Here is a 20,111-nt window from a genome sequence, read left to right on the forward strand (position 1 = left end):
AGCAACTGTAATACTGGACATTTACCTCAGAAAACCAATATCCACACAAAAACCTGTAATGAATGTTCATAGCAGCTTTATTTGGAATAGCCAAAAACTGGAAACCACTCAGATGTCCTTCCACAGGACAGTGAGCATATTGAGGAATACTACGCAGCAATCAAAAGGAATGAGCTATTGACACGCGCTACAACCTGGATGTAGCTCCAGAATATAACGCTGAGTGAAAAAAGCCAATCCCGAGCAGTTACGTACTATATGACCCCACTTACACAACATTCTTGAAATGACAAAATATTAGATTAGTGGTTGCCAGGGATTAGAGATGGGGGCCGAGGGGGTGGGGGTGGGTCTAACAGTATGCCAGAGGGAGAGCCTCGTGGTGGTGGGACGGTCATTTATCTAGACTGCTGTGGCAGCTACACAAATCTACCCATGAGACAGAGAACGCTCCACCCACATAGTGCCAGTGTCAGCTTCTTGGTTTTGATACTGTATTCTAACTATGTTTAAGAGTAACCATTGAGGAAAACTGGGTGAAAGGTCCCTAGCTTGCAATTTCCTAAGAATCTGTAATGGTTTCAAAATACAAAGTTAGAAAAAAGGAAGCAAGAACTCTAAATGCAACTTGGTATCCTGGATTGGATCCTGCAACAGAAAAATAATATTACTGGAAGAACTGATAAGATCCAAATAAAATCTAATTTAGTTTTGTACCAATGTTAATTTTTTTAGTTCTGATAGATGTACCAGATTATGTAAAACGTTATTAGGGGAAGCTGGATGAAGAGTGTATGGAACTCTTAGGTGACTCTAAAACTGTTTCAGGGATGCCTGGCTGGCTCCATCAGGAGAGCACTCGACTCTTGATCTCAGGGTTGGGAGTTCAAGCCCCATGCCCGGTGTGAAACTTACTTTAAAAAAATTCTTTTTTAAAAATTAAAATTGTTTCAAAAAACAAAATCCTGATGCCTAGAATAATCAAATCAGGCTCCCTGGAAGGGGGGGGTGCTCCAGGTATCAGTATTTTTCAGTTTGCCAGGTGATTCTAATGTGCAGCCAAGGTTAAGAAGCACTGTTCAGGGAGAGATGATTGTAAAGTAGGTTTCCCACCTGGGCTTGCTCTTCCTTGAGAAGTTGCTAAGCCGGCATGCCACTGTTCTCTGGCCTTCATTCCCAACCAGTCCTGGATAAGGGACCCAAATTCCTTTGAGAAAAGTTCCAGAAACACTCCTCCTTCCCTATCCCTTCTGCAACCCCAGGTCTCTGCGACACCCCCGTTTCTACACAGCTGAAGAACTGCAGACCGTAAATATGGGTAAAGCAGAAGAAAACAAGTGCGTTCTTGTTCCCAATTCTCTAAAACCCTGTAGCTAAGAACAGCAAAGAAGCAATGAGCTGAAATGTTTCAGAGATACCAGAAAAACTGATGTCATGTTGTCATTAAAGAAAGGGGCTGAGGATCTACCTGTTTCATAATCAAGCCCTCCCTCCCTTGCTGCTCTCCGTGCAAATTCCAGCCACGGGGGAAGGTACAAAGTCGGTTACTCTCCCTGGACCCAGCAACTGAGAAAGTTAGGGGCAGCACACCCCTTCCTCCCCGGTGTGACCTCTCTTCTTCAAACACAGAAAATGACAATACTGTTAGTGGCAACCAAGCAGGACAGGCAGAGAAGCGGAAGGAGCAGCCTCCCCCGTGCCACTAGGGGCCGGCTCACTTGCTGGGGGCTCCAAGCAGCAACCTCCATAGGAGGGAGCCGGACACTGGGACATACTGGTGGGTTGTCGTGCTGCGAGGTTTGGCACATGGAACAGGCTGGGGCGCGTGCTTTGAAACATGGCACCGTAAGGGAGGCCAACTAGTTCACTGCGGCCCAGGCCATGGATGTGAACCCCCAGCCACAAATAGTGCTCCTGGTTCGCTCAAAAAGTGCTGCCGGCAGCAGGTTGGCAAATTAAAAGCAAAGCGAGTACAGGTCATGGCCACATAAAGGCCGTAATCGTGCACTCACATCATGGCTTGGCCCAAAGAGGTATAAATACACTGCACTGTCACAGGGAGAAAGCTGGGTCCTAGGGACCAGAGATGACAGTGTTCTGTTCATTCCCTTCGGAAGCAGGCCCGGAAGGCTGCGCCCCAACTGACCCCCATTTCCTAAAGGAGGGCAGGACCTGCTGAAGGCTCCCGGCACTGAGGTCTGCTTCTGAGGACAGCCCAGGACCCACATCTCTAAGGGCCATCTAAAACGTGGCCTGGAGGGGATGGGGACGGGCTGACAGGAAGCCACTCCTCGGCTCTCCACTTCCCCACGTGCTTGTCCATCGCCCAGACCCGGGGCTGCCTGGCAAGCAGTTAAACCCCCGGGTTCCGCCCAGGGCTCTCCTCCGCTGGGAGGCCGGGTCTGCCATGGTTGGGCCCTAGAGGAGAGAGGGAAAGCAGAATTAGTATCAGTCAGGAACGGAAGCAGGTCCCATCAAAACCAAGTGTCAAAATCGTCTTTAGGACACGAAGGGGCAGGAAGGCTGAGGAGGCTCAGGACGCCTCAGTATCCAGGCAGAGCTGGGAGTGAGCAGTTAGGGACCCGGTCAGGCTAACTCAGCCTCCCAAGAGGAAACCACTGGGAGGAGGGCTGGCCTCAATGAGAGGCAGGAAGGCAGGGCAGGAGCTTCTGCTCACAGGAGGCTGAGGCTGTACACTGGGCAAGAGGAGCCTGCCCTGGACACTAAAGCCCCTGCCCCAAAAGGAAGTTTTAGTTGCCACCACTAGGCAGGGATTTCATGACCTTGCCAGTCTTCCAGAAAAATGAAAGGGAAAGTAGCAACAAAGGTCAGGACGGCCCCCTCACCTCCCACTCCCGGGGAAACACCTCCCTGCCCGGGGGCAGCCGTGTCCAGGGCTCCTCCCGGCAGCTAGAGGGCTGGGGAAGGAAAGCAAAGAGAAAGCGAAAGGGAAGATATTTACCTTGGGTGTTTTCTGAAAACAAAAAATGCTCACTAGTCCACAGTCAATTATCAACTGCAGTTTCCAAATGTGCCAAAGAGGGAAAGGTCTACGGGGAAGGCTAGAGAGAGCAGAGGGGAGAGAGACAAGAGGAGACCAGCTGTGCAGCTGCGCTGGCAGGGCCGCTGGGGCAACCCCGGAGCGCGCTGGGAGGGCGGGGGGGGGGGGGGGGGGGGGGGGGGGGGGGGGCGGGCGCGCCCCCCGCGGCTCAGAACCAGAGGGAGCAGGAAGCGCGGCGCCCGGGGCGGACTCTCCCTTGGCAATCAGCTCTGGGAATGGCCACTGTGCAGAAGTTACCCGGAGCGTGCAACGGCAGGCCAGGGGGTCAGGAAGCTTTCCGTAAAGGGCCAATTATTTTTAGGTCTTGCAGGTCGTAGTCCCTGTGGTGACACCTCAACCCCACCGTCGTAGCCAAAGGCAGCCATATACAATCCACACGCACGCAGGCGGGGGCCAACACGACTGCTCCCCGGCACCAGCATAGCCAGCGTGCCGACCCCTGCCGCAGGCCGTTCAAAATCATTGCGCCTTCCAAGCATCTCCATAAAGGCATTTCTCTGCCAGCAAATCTAGTGCCAAAGTCAATCCTGATGGTTCTGACCTGCGCTATTTAAGCAACGTCCCCGATGACATCTCCACGAGCATAGCGACACCGAGATCTCGTGGGGGCAGTGGAGTGCCACCTAACAGAGATAAGCTGCATCAAGACCTCAGAGAGCTGAGGCAGAGAGCAGAAAAACAGCAGGCGAGCCTTACGGGGGACAAACGGCAGGCCACACTTAGGGGAAAACCAACATGAAGACCCAGAACAGGGGATGGCAATCCTTTACAACTGGCAATGAGGTGCCTCGGACAAACCTCACTGGCTGCGATGCTGCCTCTGCGCCAAGCGGATGAGCCATTACAGACGGGAAAATGACGCACGGAGCCACTGCAGGTTACGGGTTTCCCCGCTGTCCTATCAAGGACAGCGCTCCTATCAAGTCTTTTGTAAGCCAGCATGGCATAAAGCGAAGAAACAACTACCATCTCGTAAAGCAAAAATCCTCTTCCAAGTTCTTGCAGTTAGTGAGAACAGGTGCTAACCTAAGTCTTTTGTAAGAGCAAAGCGGCACAGCCAGTGAACTTTCAGGAGATACCTGTGGTTCGCTCGTAGGGTCTCCCAATGAGCAGCTGACGCCACAAAAGGACTTTAAAAAAACTTGTGCATATAATAAAAGATGAAGTGAAGGAAAAACCACCATTCGTAGATTTAAGTCTACATCTTGTATAGAACATGTGCAGTCTGAGTAAGCAGATGAAGCCAGAAAAAAAGTTCACATCAAAAAAACCAGAATCAAATGCTCACATCTTAAAAAAACAGTAACATACCAGCTTTTGAGACCCAAGGCTTATGCGGTGGTGGGAACCTGTATACAAGCGGCATCGCACAAAAGGGAAGATCACCACAGCGGGTGGAGAGAACTGTGATCAGCCCTAAAAGGTAGGACCGCCACGTCTCAGTGCACGTTCGCTGAGAAAGGCCCGAAACCCAGATCCACGGTCTGAGCAGCACGCTTCAAGCCGGGGCCCCCTTTCACCAACGCACAGAGATGGAGCACTCAGGGGCTGAGCCACAAACGTGGCCCAGGCAGGCGTTCTGTCCCTGGCACGTCCACGTCACTTCTCAGAAAGCATCTACCACAAAGACACGTGCACGTTCTCAAGGAACCGGAGCTGTTCCCTGCAGACACCACAGCCCAGAGGCTGAGGACAGGCACAGGCTCCAAGCCACAGTGCCTCGGTCTCCCTCTGCTTTTGCTTCTTCATCTGTGAAAACAGGCCGAACTACCACCTCTGAAAATGAAGTTTTCTTAGATGAGTGAGCACGAGGAAAGCTCCTAGCACAGTGCCAGGCAGAGCTGGCGTCAAGAGCTTGGTGTCCCCATTTCGGAGTGCCAGGGGCAGAAGTGTCGGAGGCCTCTCTGGAAGCCCTGCGCCCCGCCCCGCCCAGTCCAGGCCCTGGAAAGTATCTCAGACCCCGACTCAGGAGCTCAGTCAGAACAAAAGTACCTTCCTGAGCCACAAGGACAACAGAGTTCCCTAACTTTTTACCACTCCTACCCAAAGCCCACTCTCCACAGGCTCCTTTTCATTCCCCCTCCTTACACTCTTAAAGGCAGGGTTTGCTAGTCTGCAACCTACCCCACATCACAGTCTATTTCTTCTCACGTGAACTTCTGGCTCACAATGGAACCCAGGGTGTAAGGGGCACGCCTTAAATATTAGCTTGACCTGAAACAACATCTCCACTGGTGCCCTCTCTCAGCTTCTGAGCTGGTGTCCCCCAGCGAGCCACCTTCTGAGCTAGGCCCCCAGTGACCCAGGTCTTCATTTTCCAAGTGACCCAACCCTAATGCTAAATGACCAAGAGTGTCTGAACTTGACCTTATTCCCATTTAGCAGCTATTCTCTAAGTCAACCCGTCCTAAATAGGTCCTCCAGAGAAGATGCTGACGGAACATACTCTGGGTGCCAGCTGGTCTACAACGCAGGGCCATCAGCGAAAAGAGAAAAAAAGGAAAGGATGGGCAGAAAGGGGGACAAGGAAAGAACACAAGGCAGAGTGAGGGCAGATAGAGTGAGTCTGTGTGACCGGCACAGGATCCACACACCCCCTTGGGCTGATACACTGCAGGATGTGGCCGTGTGGGGCTCACCTGCTGCTGGGACTGTCTTGTCACCGAGCAGCCTGGTCTGGCTGCCTGGGATGACCTGGAGGTCTGTGTTCTCCGGGGACTGTGGCAGGTTCTGGGCTCGAGTGGCCAGGAGTGCATTGAGGTACTGCAGCCGCGTGACCTGGGGGACAGAAAGCATGACTAGGCAAGTGCCACTGTGAAGTTGGATGGAGAGCAAGAGGTACAAGGTCACACGTCTCCCTCCCACCCACAAGTACCAGGTGGGAGAGTCACACTCAGCAGGACCAAGAAAATGAAGAGCTTTAAGTGAGCTAAGGGCAGAGAACAACAATCAAGCAGTGTCTATACTAAGATGTCAAAAGGAACGTGGGTGCGCAGTCCCAGCAACAGGACTAGCAAGCACAGTCTTGCTCTGGCAAGTCTCCGAGACTCAGGGAGAACTGACTCGTAATCCATACAAACTCGGGACCGGATGGTTTAGCCCTGTGGGGGTACAAAGCTGGCTAAAGCCAGCACTGACAAGCAGCCCAGATAGTCACCTTGGAGCGCCTGGCTGGCTCAGTCAGTTAAGCCTCTGCCTTTGGCTCGGGCCATGATCCCAGGGTCCTGGGATTGGCCCTACATGGGGCTCCCTGCTCAGCAGGGAGCCTGCTTCTCCCTCTCCCTCTGCTGTTCCCTGATTGTTCTCTGTGGCTGTCAATAAATCATATTACAATCTTAAAAAAAAACAAACCCAACATAGTCACCTTGATGAGCTGCAGGTCAGAGAGGGCCCTCACGGTGTAGTCAGGACAGTATGCAGACAAGCGAGCACCATCAGCTGGCTCTGGCTGCAGGTCGTGGTGGACGGACTGGAGCGAGGACACTGGGGACTGGTGAACTATCAGAAGGAACAACCAGTGACGTCTCCGGTGGGGGCAACTGCACAGTGTCTAAGATCTACCCCACTGACCCCTATGGAGAGGGAACAGGGCTACGAGCACGGAGAGGGTGACAAGCTCACCTCCTCCTGGGAAAGGCCAGGCAGGGGGAGCAGTGAGCAACGAAAAGCCCTAGACGCTGCCCCTTCCCCATCTCCACGGCCCAGAGAAAAGCCAGCCCATCCTGAAGTGGAACACCTGGCAGAAGGCGCAGGCTCCGGAGGAAGGGGAGGCCCACATCCTGGCCCCCAGAAAGCCCCGGCAAGCAGGTGGCCTGCAGCTTACCCGAGGACGGCGCTGTCAGGGCAGACACTCCGTAATAGGTGAAGGCTCCGTTCTCGAACTTCAGGCCCTCTTTCCCGATCTCCACCTCAACCCTGCCCTGGGAGGTGTAGGGAGCGGGAGGGAGACACATGTGGACAGATTACCTCTCCTGCCAGCAGAGAGCACAAGGAGAAAGCACCAGCCCCGACTATTCAGGGACTGTGTCTGTGGACGATCCTCCCTCTCTCAGACCCTTCCCTACTGTCTAAGCGAGTGGGAAGCTCCAGTGTGGGCTCCTGGTTACCTGCAGGATGAGAATGAAATAATCCACCGGCTGGCTGCGCTGGTACAGGTAATGGTGTGCAGCCAGACGGTTGCTCTCGTCAAACCTCACTTCCTGGTTGACGCTGGGATGCTTCAGCAGGTGCAGCAGGACCTTCTCGGAGATTCGCAGGGGGCTGAATACATCCACCTCTGCCCCATGGTGGAGAAAAGGGACAGTGTCCACTGGGCCCAGAGTGGCCTGCACAACCACACCCGACTCCTGCTGCCCCACGAGCCAAGTCACCCCCCCAACACTGGGCGGGCCGCACACCACCCGGCGGAGGCTCCCTGCCGTGGCTCACCAGAGGTGGCGCCAGCCTAGCCCAGCTTGCAGCCATCTGGCAGAAGGAGCTGCCCTCAGGCGCCCTGAGATGCCCTCAGGGCTACAGAGAGAAGCACAGAAGTTCTCCTGGATCCTCTCCTGCTTACTGGGAATGAGGGCACCCGGGGTCTGCCCTGGGGGCCTCCTGACCCAGCTGACAGTGAGCAAGAGGGCAAAGAAAAGGCCCACTCTTTGCCCTCACCTCGAGACAGGAAGCGCTGGGTGGCCAAGAGCAGCTGAGGCGAGATTTTCACTTTATATTCATCGTCAGACACCTTGAACAAGGAGAATTCCTCTTTTCGCCGGAGAGGGGCACTCAGAGGAGCAGGCTTCTTCCTGACAGTGGCATCTCCTAGGATGGTGAGAAGGCCCGCTGACGCCATCAGTAACCCTCCAATCAGTATGACCAAAGCAAGGCACGCTGCCAAAGCCTGGGGGGTTCTTCTGGGGGAGACAGCGTCAGAGCCCTGGGGACACTCCGCAGCACTCCTTGCTGTGCCTGCCTGCCACTCCCAGCAAAGAGCAAACCTGGTACCAGGACAGAAGGGGCAGCACCCGAACTCCAGCTATCCTGAGGACGCGTGGAAAGGAACCACTCCTGTCCTCCGAGCTGGGAGAGAACATTGACATGGCACCAAGGTCGCTTGTCTAACAGGCGTCCTTGGTCATGAAGACACCCCTCACCAGAAGGCACATATCTACAGATTACGGGGGCTATGGGGCAGCAGCTAGCCTGGTGTCCCCACGCTCAAGGCAGTGTGAGGAACCAAACTCAAGAGGCTGCACTTGGGGGAGAGACGCATGGGCAAAATGATTGGCTTGATAGTAAATAGGGGTAGGGGGCTCGGTGTCCCAAGTATGCTTATGCGGCCCCGGGCATCACGTACGGGTTCTATGTCTGCCCTCAGACCTCAGCCATCCTCCTAAGAGGCAGACACCCCTCAGACATAATCACAGGCCTCAGGATCCTGTTTTGGAAAGACCCTCTAAGCAGTAAAGAATGAGATTTTTGAGGAGAGGCTTCTGTACTGTAGAAAAGAACATGAGAAAGCCAAAGGGCCAAGGAAGTCAGAAGCCTGGGAAAGGCCCGTGATGGGCAGAGCCGCCATCTGCGCCAGAGAAGCCCAAGGGAGGCACTGGCACCGCAAAGGCCCTGATCCGAGCCACCAAGTCTCCTCATCCTTCTCAGGTGTGGGCCCTCCTGCAAGGGACAACAGCCCGCTCCCTCCAGACCCTGGCTAGGGATCAGCTCTGACTGGAGATCCAGCCCCGTCTCAGTGACCCGGATGCACACCACACATCTCTGTAGGCTTAGAAGGCCAGTGGAACTGGAATGCTGGTGACAGTCAAGACTCACGATAGTCCTCAGACTCATCCAGGATCTCAGACTTGATGATCTCCTCAATGACGTCCTCCAGGGTGACGAGGCCCAGCACCTCGTAGAAGGGGTCACCTTCACCCTCGTTGTTCACCTTCTGCACGATGGCCAGGTGAGACTTCCCTGGGGGAGGGGACACTCAAGATTACAACTTGCTGGGGGCCTCCCGTTTTGCCAAGTCCTACTTGGTACTAGTTCACCCAAGTGACAGAAGCCACTGCTGGTGTTCCCACAAGGTACCAGGCACTAGGGGAGACTCTTCCTAAGTTCTTACGTAAGACTGTCAACACCCTCCTGAGGATAAGCCTCACTTTACGCACGAGGCCCTAAACGTCAGGTAAATGCTCACCTGCACGGGGCCACCAGGCAGTGGCAGAGCTAAGTCAGCCCAGGGCCTACATGAATGTGGTTTAGATAAGGACACGTCAGACTAGAACAGATGTGATAGAGCTACACGCACAAGGGCACTGGTTCCAGAAGTACAGGCTCCCCTAGGGCAGTCTAAGTGGGGGAACGGTGTGGGGCCACCCAGTGACTCTCCTAAGGATGTTTTCCCAAATCTGAAAGCTGTCTGTCCTTTATTCCAGAAGCCAAGGTCCATTAAGTCATCCAGGGGGAAGACGATAAATGGTGATGCGCCAGTCAGAACCCAGACTATGTGGGAGGAAGAGCAGCAGCCTACAACTATTCACCTTCCCCCGCCCTCAGGTGAGCTTCCTATTTGTCTGATAAAGAAATGGAAGCTTGAACAAAGCCCAAACCTCAGAGTGCCAGGGAATGCTGAGAAAACTTCAAGAACTGTCTCTACTTTTCATCTATAAAACCTTATACCTGTCCAAAAATAACAGATTGCAAACCATATATGTAATTTTAAATTTCTGAGTAGCATAAAAAAAAAAAAGGAAAAAAGACACAGGTGAAATTGGTAACATTGTAACTAATTCAATATAGCCTTCAATATCATTTTAACATGCAATCAATATAAAAATACTAAAATAGGGGCACCTGGGTGGCTCAGTGGGTTAAGTGTCGGACTCTTGATTTCAGTTCAGGTCATGATCTTACGGTGGCAAGATCAAGCCCCCCAACATGGTCCACACTGGGTACAGAGTCTGCTTAAGATTCTCTCTCCCTTTCCCTTTGCCCCGCCCCCACCCCAGCACTCTTTCTCTCTCAAATAAATAAAATCTAACAATAAAAATAAAAAAAAAATATATTAAAACAGGGACACCTGGCTGGCTCAGTCAGTAGACCATGCGACTCTTAAAAACTTTTTTTTTTAATTTTTATTTATTTATGATAGTCACACAGAGATAGAGAGAGAGAGAGGCAGAGACATAGGCAGAGGGAGAAGCAGGCTCCATGCACCGGGAGCCCGATATGGGATTCGATCCCGGGTCTCCAGGATCGCGCCCTGGGCCAAAGGCAGGCGCCAAACCGCTGCGCCACCCAGGGATCCCAGACCATGCGACTCTTGATCTTGGAGTTGTAAGTTCAAACCCCATGTTAGGTATAGAGATTACTTAAAAAAAAAAAAAATCTTAAAAATAAATTTCTTGGGCAGCCCCCGTGGCGCAGCGGTTTAGCGCCGCCTGTAGCCCAGGGCATGATCCTGGAGACCCGGGATCGAGTCCCACATCGGGCTCCCTGCATGGAGCCTGCTTCTCCCTCTGCCTGTGTCTCTGCCTCTCTCTCTCTCTCTCTCTCTGTGTCTCTCTCATGAATAAATAAGTAAAATCTTTAAAAAAAATAAATAAATAAATAAAATAAATTTCTTAAAATTTTAAATTAAAACATATTTTTTATACAGTCTTTGCAGTCTGGTGTGTTAGGCACTTCCAGCATATGTCAGTTGAGCCCAGTTACCTTTCAAGAGCTCGACAATCATATGTGGGTGGTGGCTGCTGGACGGCGTTGTGCAGGTCTAGGATATGGAACTCAGAGAACCTCATCCCAGCCATGTCCTTCATTACTAGTGAAAAAAGTTGAGGATAAAAGCTAGCCTGGATTAACATAAGGAAGTACCTGCTTCAAGAATCTTTTGGTAAAAAAAAAAAAAAAAAAGAATCTTTTGGTAAAGCAAAAAGTCAAGTTCACTTCTTTGCGTGAATCATGCTTTACATACCTTGGGTTTAATTACAGTGTACTGAACTGAGTTCAGAAACACACTCTCTAGAAGTCTATTTGGCATGCTCTCTGCCTCATTCTTTCAGCATCCATCCCCCACCCCCAGCATCAGGGGCAAGACCTCTGCTCCAAATTTAGATAAATGAAAATGTCCAGTCAACCAAAAGCTATTATTATTAATAGACCACTGGCCAAATAATCAAGAAAGGAATGAGGCAGGGGCGCCTGGCTGGCTCAGTCAGTGGAGCATGCAACTCTTCATCTTGGGGTCGTGAGTTGGGTGTAGAGAAAGCTTAAAAAAAAAAAAGAAGAAAAGAAAAGAAAAAAGAAAAAGAAAGGAATGAGGCTGTAAAAAAGAAAACATTTACTGTATGTCATCAAATTGAAGATGCCATCAATTGTGAGACATCCTATCACAGAGTTGTCGAAATATAAGACAAACAAAACACCCGTGAACTGAAGAAATGCAACTTTTAGTGCTTCAGTGTTTTATTCATCAACTTACTAGGAACAGAGTATTACTCTTATTTACAATTTGCAGAGACAACAAAGATTAAGGGAGCCTCAGTGACTCACCCAAGTGCAAAATCGGGATCTGAACCCAGGCAGCTGGTTTCTGAATCTGTTCTCTTAACCACCACACACAACTCACTTTCACTGGGGAACAAGAGATCAAATCTTAGGAGACCCTCCCCTCTGGGTGAGTTACCCTGGGCCAAGGTACTATCTCCAGCACACGTGCCCTTCTAAAGAAAAGAAAGTAGTGTTCTTCAGGATGCTCTAACATCCTCATACATGACTACACGGTCTCCTCCCTTTCCAGGAGGAAAAGGCCAAGGGTTCCAAAGAACTATCTGCTCATTCCTGCTGAGACAGAAGTACTGAATGAGGAACATAGCATTTCTAGATGCTTCCCACCCCTGGGTATTTGTGCTGGGAATGGCTGACACTGGCAGACAGGCATCACTTCTATGAGGGCCAAGGCAACCCCGCTATGTGATCTAATCTGTGAGACCAGATGAGGAAGGCTGAAGCTCGACATAACTTTTTTTTTTTTTTTTAAGATTTTATTTATTTGAGAGAGAGAACACAAATGGGAGGTGGAGCAGAGGCAGAGGGAGGAGAAGCAGACTCCTTTTTTGAGTGTGGGGGCCCAATGTGGGGTTTGATCCCAGGACCCTGAGATCATGACCTGAGCCAAAGTTAGATGCTTAACCATCTGAGCCACCCAGGCGCCCCATCGACATAAAATTTTGATCAGATCCTGGGAACCAAAGCCCAGGTTCTAGATGACCATCTAAGAGCAGAGAGAGGGGGCAGCCCCGGTGGCGCAGCGGTTTGGCGCCGCCTGCAGCCCAAGGTGTTATCCTGGAGGCCTGGGATCGAGTCCCATGTCGGGCTCCTTGCATGGAGCCTGCTTCTGCTTCTCCCTCTGCCTGTGTCTCTGCCTATCTCTCTCACTCTCTGTGTTTCTCATGAATAAATAAATAAATCTTAAAAAAAAAAAAAATAAGAGCAGAGAGAGGGCAGCCCGGGTGGCTCAGCGGTTTAGCACCGCCTTCGGCCCAGGGCCTGATCCTGGAGACCTGGGATAGAGTCCCACGTCAGGCTCCCTGAGTGGAGCCTGCTTCTCCCTCTGCCTCTCTCTGTGTCTCTCATCAATAATAAAATCTTTAAAAATAATAATAATAATAAGAGCAGAGAGAACCCACTTCAGCTCCATTCTTCCGGAATGCCAGCCCCTTTGGCAGGTTACCCTTAGAACGGACTAACTTCTCCCTTGCTTGCAAACTTCTGTAAAACTGGCACAAGAAAAAAAAAAAAAAAAAAAAAAAAAAAAAACTGGCACAAGATTCTCAGTGACCTGTGACCCGGGATGACTGGGTAACAGATGAAGGCAGAGCCCCTGAAAGGTCCCCCGACGTGGTGGCCATGCGGTTTCATCTCAAGACAATATCTGAGGGGGTCCAGACAGCAACCATGGAAAAGCAGTAGGGGTACACAGAGAACAGGCAGCTGCAGGGATTAAAAGTTTGTTTCTCGTCTGAGAGGATAATATGCTCTGAAAATACAGGTGCCCCCGGCTGGCTGACTGGAAACACCCACAGGCCCCAGGACAGATGCCTGCCTCAGGCTCTCCCCGAGCACAGAGCCATAGGCAAGAGGCAGATGAAGCATTTTACCGGCATCAACCAGAAAGTCCTGAAAAACCTCTAGAGTTTTAATTTAGTTAGGAGGCTCACATGTATTCATAAATTAGGTGGAAGCTAGAGAACTTTCAAAATGCCTAATTTCTAGGACATCTGTAAAAATGCAGATGGGAGTTTAAATTCCTCTGCCTCCTCTTATTTTTAAAAGCAACTGTCGGAACATGTTCTAGAAGAAAAGGGCTAGGCTAACATTCCTCGCAGCGGGTCTGACTCTTCAGAATCGGGATCCTCTGATTTCTGACAATGAACCAGAACTCAGCTGCTTGAAAGCAGAGATTCTGAGAAGCTCACGCATCCTCATTCCTCCTTTGGTTGAACGTCCTTGAATATTTTCATTGGGAGGTTGACAAAGACAATGGGATTAATAGCTTTAAAGAAAAGATGCATTATTTACTACAGCTCCAGAGTCCACTCTCTTCCTGGTAATATCTGTCTGCCCTAAGTAATCGGTAACATCTCAAGCCTGCACCCCAACCGAGGGGCGCCACACCAGAGAAGGCGCCTCGCCCAGGTAGACAGTTCCCAAACAGACAGTGCTCTGGGATGGTGGCGGCCAAGATGTCAAGGACTCCCACTTCAGGGAATTCAGAGGGCACTACCACCTCCCACACTTGGCAGAGATGGGAAGGGAACTGATTTCTGAACCTCAGGCGCCATAAAGGCTGCAATATGCCCTTTGTTAGTAAGCAGGATGAAGAAAGGGCGTCAGGCTAAAAGGGACTTTAAGCAAAAATAGCTATCTGCCAAAGGAAGGAGTGCATTGCAAAAGAAGCAGAGAGAGGCTCCAGGATGTCAGAGGAAAGACGATGCCAATTTGCCCTCAGATGGCCCTCAATTGTCAGCGGAGGAGGAAGGCGTGGAGGACTGAGGAGCTCCCTAACATCCGGGTTCCCCAGGGCTGCTTCAAGGCCACCATTCCAGAACAGAAGCAGCCTAGACCATGGGCCTCCTCTCCCTACTGGCTCCTTCCTGTCAACATCTAAACCCAAAGTCGGTCAACTTGCCCATCTTTTTTGTTTTTTAAACTTTTATTTATTTGAGACAGAGTGAGAGAGAGAGCATGAGCCAGGGGCACAGGGAGAGAGAGAAGCAAGCTTCCTGTTGAGCAAGGAGCCCGACGCCGGGCTCTATCCCAGAACCCCATGATCATGACCTGAACTGAAGGCCACTCAACCACTGAGCCACCCAGGTGCCTCTCAACTTGCCCATCTTAAAACCAAAGAGCAGGGACACCTGGGTGGCTCGACGGTTGGGCCTCTGCCTTTGGCTCAGGGTGTGATCCCAGATTCCTGGGATCAGGTCCCTCACTGGGCTCCCCACATGGATCCTGCTTCTTCCTCTGCCTGTGTCTCTGCCTCTCTGTGTGTCTCTCTCCTGAATAAATAAAATCTTTAAGAAAAATAAAAATAAAAATAAAAATAAAAATAAAAAAAGAGCAGAAGACCTCCTCCCCTGCCAGTCCTCTCCCTGTCACTGCTCTCTGGCTTCCACTCTGCAGCCATACTTCCAGGAAGGCCCATCTATGTCAGCTGTCACATCCCGTTCACTCCATCACCCCACACTGGAACACCAAATCTGCTCTTACAAAGATCAAGGGTATCCTGGCTGCTGGATCCAAATGACATGATGTTGGCCTCTGCTGATCATTTGCCTTCCCTTGCTTAAGTGGTCTCTTTCCTTAGCTTCTAGGACATTCTGAACTTCCAAGCTCTCCTCAGCAACTCTCCTCTGCTACCCTCTACCCCTTATATGCTTGTGCCCTCAGGGGTTTGGGCTTTTTGCACCACTTCTGTGGCTTAAGGGACCACTACTATACCACCAACCAAATCTTTATCTTCATTGGGCCGCAGCATAGACAAATTTCAATGTCCAGAACAAATTCACAGGTGCCACCCTCCCCCACCATTATGACCTCCTTTCTCTGTAGGTGCTCTGCCTCAGGGAAGAACAACACCCCAAGCAAGAAACCCAGGCCTCACCCTTAGCTCCTCCTGCTCGCTCCACAGCTCCTCAGCCAACCACAGAGCCCTCTCAATTCCACCTCCCAAAGTTGTCCTGGATCTCCTTTCCCGGCCCACTGCACATCTTCGTTCAGCCTTTGATCATTTCTTAGCTGGACCCCCTACTCACTGTTCTCCATATCAGTCAGTGCTCTGCTCAAAGTCAGCGCCCTGGAGGATCCAGTCCAGCCATCCCAGAGTCTCAAGCTGGGATGTGACAGGGGCGGGCTGGAACCCACCTCTGCACACTCCAGGGCTGGCAGTCCTGGCCACCAGGCCACAAGAACCTCTACTGCCTCGAGTACTACAATGGCCCAGATGGAGTACTCACCACCAGAGATCAGAGACCCCACCTGGGCATCCCCTCCCCACAGAGGAACTGCATTACCACTTTCTGGGAGAAAGAGCCACGAGCACCCAAGAGATGCTCTAGCAAGCTGTCAGAGCTGCACAGCAAAGCCTCCCCACTCAATCCTCAGGTACAGTAAGGATAGTAACTGCCCAACTTTTCAATACCACGCCCTGACTAATTATACTCTTGTGGCCTGGGGCCAGCAGACTTCACAGCTGCCAGGAAGATCAGGGGATCTGCTCTCTTCCCAGCCTCACATTATGCAGCCTTTAGGGTCAAGCCCATCCAGAGCCCTGGGGTGTCCCCCGTCTTCATCCTGTAGGAGTGTAGGAGAAGCATGGCTGGTGGACAAAGAGCAGCCACGCTCTGGGGAGCACACCCACGCCTTAGGATGGAGAGGACTACAGAGGAACCCATACCTTCACACTTGGAGGTTGGGTCTCCATGTTTACCCATGTGACCTTAGAGTTGCTCAGATAAACCAAGGTAAAAGGAGGTGAACTGTGGAGTTAAGGGAGACGCCAAAAGATCTCAGTCTTAGAAAAGAGGAAGTTAAAAAAAAAGAAAAGAAAAAAAAAGAGAAGAGAAGAGAAGAGAAGAGAAGAGAAGAGAAGAGAAAGAGAAAAGAAAAGAAAAGAAAAGAAAAGAAAAGAAAAGAAAAGAAAAGAAAAGAGGGAGACTAAATCATCCATAAGGTTGCTTCTGGTGAAATCAAAGTGGAAGTTTCTTCCACACCTGCAGAAAATCAGGCATCATCCCTTCTTCTGTTATCAGCAAGGCAGCAGCCCATCAGAGACCTTAAAACCATGATCGCTGGAAACTTCACAGGCCCAGCTGTTTTGACACTGTGTGCGCAGGTGATAACATCCAGGTGTCTGAAGACTATCCTCCTTTCTATTTAAGAGTATAGGCCTGTTACAAAGCCAAAGCCCACAAAAATGACCCTGAAGCTGGTAAGTCAAATGGACACGGCTCCCCAAATCAGGCCTACCAGGAAAAGGGGGATTTTGCTTTCTACGGCGCCCTGAAGGACAGCCTTTAGGTATCTCAAGAGGCCACTGAGCCCTGTGAGGCCATCATCTCAAAGGGCCCTGGGAGGGAAGGATGGGACCCTTTCCCTCGAGGCTTCCATAACTCCCTCCCCCCTTTCTTCCAGCGGAGGGCGCTGGCATTCGTGTCCCCTCCCCGATGTCCCGCAGTTACCTCGTTTGAACTCCTCCAGGACGGCGTCCAGCTTGGTGTCGTTGAAGACGAAGTGGAGCGGATGGTTGTAAAAGCGGGTGATGGTGCTGAGCGGCGTGCAGTCTTCGGGATCCACGAAGGCCAAGTCCTTGAGGTACAGCATGTCCACGATGTTGGAGCGCTCCTCCTCGTACACCGGGATGCGCGTGTGGCCGCTCTGCATGATGCTGGCCAGGACGCCGAAGTCCAGCACGGCGCCGGCGTCCAGCATGAAGCAGTCCTCGAGCGGCGTGAGCACATCCTCCACGGTCCGACAGCGCAGCACGCCCTTGCTGAGGTCGCTGTAGGGGTCGCCGCCGCCGCGGGCCAGCTCCAGCACGCGCTCGCGCAGCCGCCCGGGCCGCGCCGCCAGCTCCAGCAGCTGGCCCACGGGCAGCGCCACCGGCAGGGTCAGCAGCACGGCCAGGCGGCTGAGCAGCAGCGCGCGCGGCGCCAGCGCCAGCGCCCAGCGCCCGCTCACGGCGGCCGGCACCACCTCGCCCACGAGGAACACGAGCCCCGCGCTGCCCAGCACGGCGGGCACGGCGCGCTGGCCGGCCGCGCGGTACAGCAGCACCGCCAGCGCCGCCTGCGCCAGGCTGGCCAGCAGCAACAGCGCGCCCAGGGCGCAGCCGGCCCAGCGCCGCGCGGGCTCCAGGCGCCGCGCCGCCGCACGCTCGGCCTCCGTGCCGCTCTCGCGCAGCACCTGCACCTCGGCGGGCGCCAGCGCCAGCGCGCTCAGCTGCAGGCCCCGCGCCAGCGCCGCCAGCGCCAGCAGCCCCGCCGCCCCCAGGCCCAGCGCCCAGGGCGGCGCCGCCTCCTCCGCGGCCGCGCCGCCCGGCTCCACGCGCACGGCCAGCAGCGCCGAATGCGGGCGCACGGCCTCGGCGCGCAGGCGCAGCAGCGCGCTCCACTCGCCCGCGGGGGCCGCCGCCTCCCGGGCCGCCGAGCCGCCCGGCTCCCCGCGCACCGCCAGCAGCCCCGAGTGCGGGCGCGGGGCCTCGGCGCGCAGGCGCAGCAGCGCACGCCACTCGCCCGCGGGGGCCGCCGCCGCCGCCTCCTCCTCCTCCCCGGGCGTCGCGGCCGGCCCGCCCTCGGGGCAGCCCGCCCCCTCGGGGGCCACCCAGGACCAGGAGCTGTTGGCCAAGCCCGAGCCGAAGAGGCGCAGGCGGAAGGCGGCCTCCGGGGCGGCCCGCGCCTCTCCCCCGCGCGCCCACCCCGCGCCCGCGTCTCCGTCTTCCTCCAGACAGACGCCCAGCACTCGCGGGCCCGGCGCGGCCTCCCCGGCGGCGACGCCCAGGCACAGCGCGGCGAGCAACCAGCCTAGACGAGCCGCCGCCGCCGCCGCCGCCGCCGCCGCCATCGCCCGCTGCCCCCTCTCGGCCTCCCGCGCAGCCTACCCCTCCGCCTCCCCCGGCCCAATGGTCGCCGGCCTTGGCGCCTCCTCCGCCAATAGGCGGCGGGCGAGGGCGGGCCTCAGGGTCGGACTAGGCTGCGCCGGGAGTAAACAAGCGGCGGCGCGATCCCGGGGCGGGCCGGGGGCGTGGGGCGTGGGGCGTGGGGCTGCGGGCGCCGCGGGGCTCGGCCGCGGCTCCCGGGGCAGGGGGGTGGCCGGCGACCTGGGCGTCCCGTTCCCGCGGGCCCTCGGCGCGCCCCGAGGCCGCACCTGCGCTCTGGGAAGCCGGGGCGCGGAGCCAGAGACGCCAGTGTGTGGCGGCCGCACCGTTTCTTAGGGAAGGGCTCCGCGCACCGCTGACCTAGGGGCCCCGACGTCGGGAAGCTCAAGCTTCTTAGGGCTGATTGCGCCCGACTGTGCTCTGTGGGGCTGGGGACGTGAGACCTAGCCCTTTGCCTTCAAGGACCTTGCATTCCTGCCAGAGAGAACGACGGTAATTCTGTAAACCCACGAAGTCGCTACCTCATTGGATCCTCAAACTACTTTTACAGGAGAAAAGTGAAGCGTGCCTTAGGGTGGATGCAGGATCCAACACGACCTACTTACTACCCCGGTCACCTTCCCAGCCACGTTAGCAGAGGGGCAGCGCGGTCAAAAATTCCTGTTACCGGTCACTCTACTTCTAGCAGATAATCCTTGGGAAAATATCTTCTCGGGAACAAGAACTATTCAACAGGATCCTTACTAGAGAGTTATTTTAGAAGGCAATATGGTTCCTTGACGGTATGGAATGCTTTTCACCCGTTGTGCATGATCTTTATATGACCGGAAGGAGACAAACTGAACAAGTCTTTTCTACAAGGATCCAGATTGTTTTTGTATATTTTCTTTACATTTTTATGTATTTTCAAATTTCCTAACAAAAGTAGACTTTGATAAGGGTGCACATCTACATGTCATTTAAAATTTTCCTAAGGATTCTACAGAAACACATTTGCTAGGTCATGGAAATAGTAAGAAAAAGTGTAGGCACTGTGACCACAATTAAGTAAAACGGGTGGAAGGCAACATGCAAAAATGAGCAGACCCATTGTGGATAATCAAAAGAAAAAATACTTTGTGAAAAACTCCTCAAAGGATGGTGAGAATGTCTCTTCAACGTTGTAAATTCAGCGCTGTGACTAGGCCAACCACGTCTCCATGTTTTTGGTTTTTATTATCTAGAGGGTGCTATGCCTCACTTACGAGCCAGCAGAAGCAATGACACTACTGAGCCTTTCCACTGGATCAGCATGCCTCCTTTGAAGAAAAAAAATTATGGATTCACACTTCTGTCTCCCAAGTCCACATAAAACGCTGACACTGAAATAGAATGGATGACATACTTGAAAGTTATGTGCCTTAAAATTTATTAATTAGCAAAGAGGGACGCCTGGGTGGTTCAGTGGTTGAGCATCTGCCTTTGGCTCAGGGTGTGATCCTGGATTCCCCGGATCGAGTCCCACATCAGGCTCCCTGGATGGAGCCTGCTTCTCCCTCTGACTGTGTCACTGCCTCTCTTTCTGTGTCTCTCATGAGTAAATAAATAAAATCTTTAAAAAAAAAAAAAGATAAATACAAATCCTCATTTTCATATCTGACAAACGCTATGGAGAAAAACAAAGCAAGATAAATGGACAGAGGGACTGGGGCCACGCTGTTTTAGATGCGCTGACCGGGGAAGTCTTCTCCAAGGAGATGACATTTGAACGGAAGCTTAGATGAAGTGAGGGGGTGAGCCTCACAAAGACTTGGGAGAAGAGTGTTCCATAGGGTGGAGACAGGAAATCCAAAGGTCCTGGCATGACTGTCTCCCTCAGGGACTCTTCCTCACTACACTTACTGAGGGGTTGGTGGCACCTGGCACGTAGCAGGACCT

General features: G+C 53.1%; 1 protein-coding gene across 1 annotated transcript; it reads right to left on the reverse strand.

The window, feature by feature from the left end:
• Window positions 1-56: 56 nt before the first annotated feature.
• CNNM3 (cyclin and CBS domain divalent metal cation transport mediator 3) lies at window positions 57-18,160 on the reverse strand. The gene is made up of 9 exons (XM_038551580.1): window positions 17,817-18,160; window positions 16,780-17,705; window positions 8,867-9,010; window positions 7,712-7,861; window positions 7,168-7,337; window positions 6,885-6,981; window positions 6,426-6,559; window positions 5,701-5,839; window positions 57-2,418 (listed from the first exon to the last, which is right to left on the reverse strand). The coding sequence occupies exons 1-9, from the start codon at window positions 18,158-18,160 to the stop codon at window positions 2,354-2,356; spliced, it is 2,169 nt and encodes a 722-aa protein (XP_038407508.1). The 3' UTR covers window positions 57-2,353.
• Window positions 18,161-20,111: the final 1,951 nt, after the last annotated feature.

This window comes from Canis lupus, chromosome 10 (assembly GCF_011100685.1).
Source record: "Canis lupus familiaris isolate Mischka breed German Shepherd chromosome 10, alternate assembly UU_Cfam_GSD_1.0, whole genome shotgun sequence".
In the NCBI taxonomy this organism is placed as follows: domain Eukaryota; kingdom Metazoa; phylum Chordata; class Mammalia; order Carnivora; family Canidae; genus Canis; species Canis lupus.

Bases quoted from the DNA above. Each gene is read 5' to 3' on its own strand.
- CNNM3 (XM_038551580.1), bottom strand. From the start codon at position 18,160: ATGGCGGCGGCGGCGGCGGCGGCGGCGGCGGCTCGTCTAGGCTGGTTG. The intron at 17,706-17,816 runs GCTGCGCCTGCG...GGGCGAGTGGAG, and splicing joins GCGGGCGAGTGGCGTGCGCT to CGCGCTGCTGCGCCTGCGCG. The intron at 6,560-6,884 runs GTAAGCTGCAGG...TCCTTCTGATAG, and splicing joins CCTGACAGCGCCGTCCTCGG to TTCACCAGTCCCCAGTGTCC.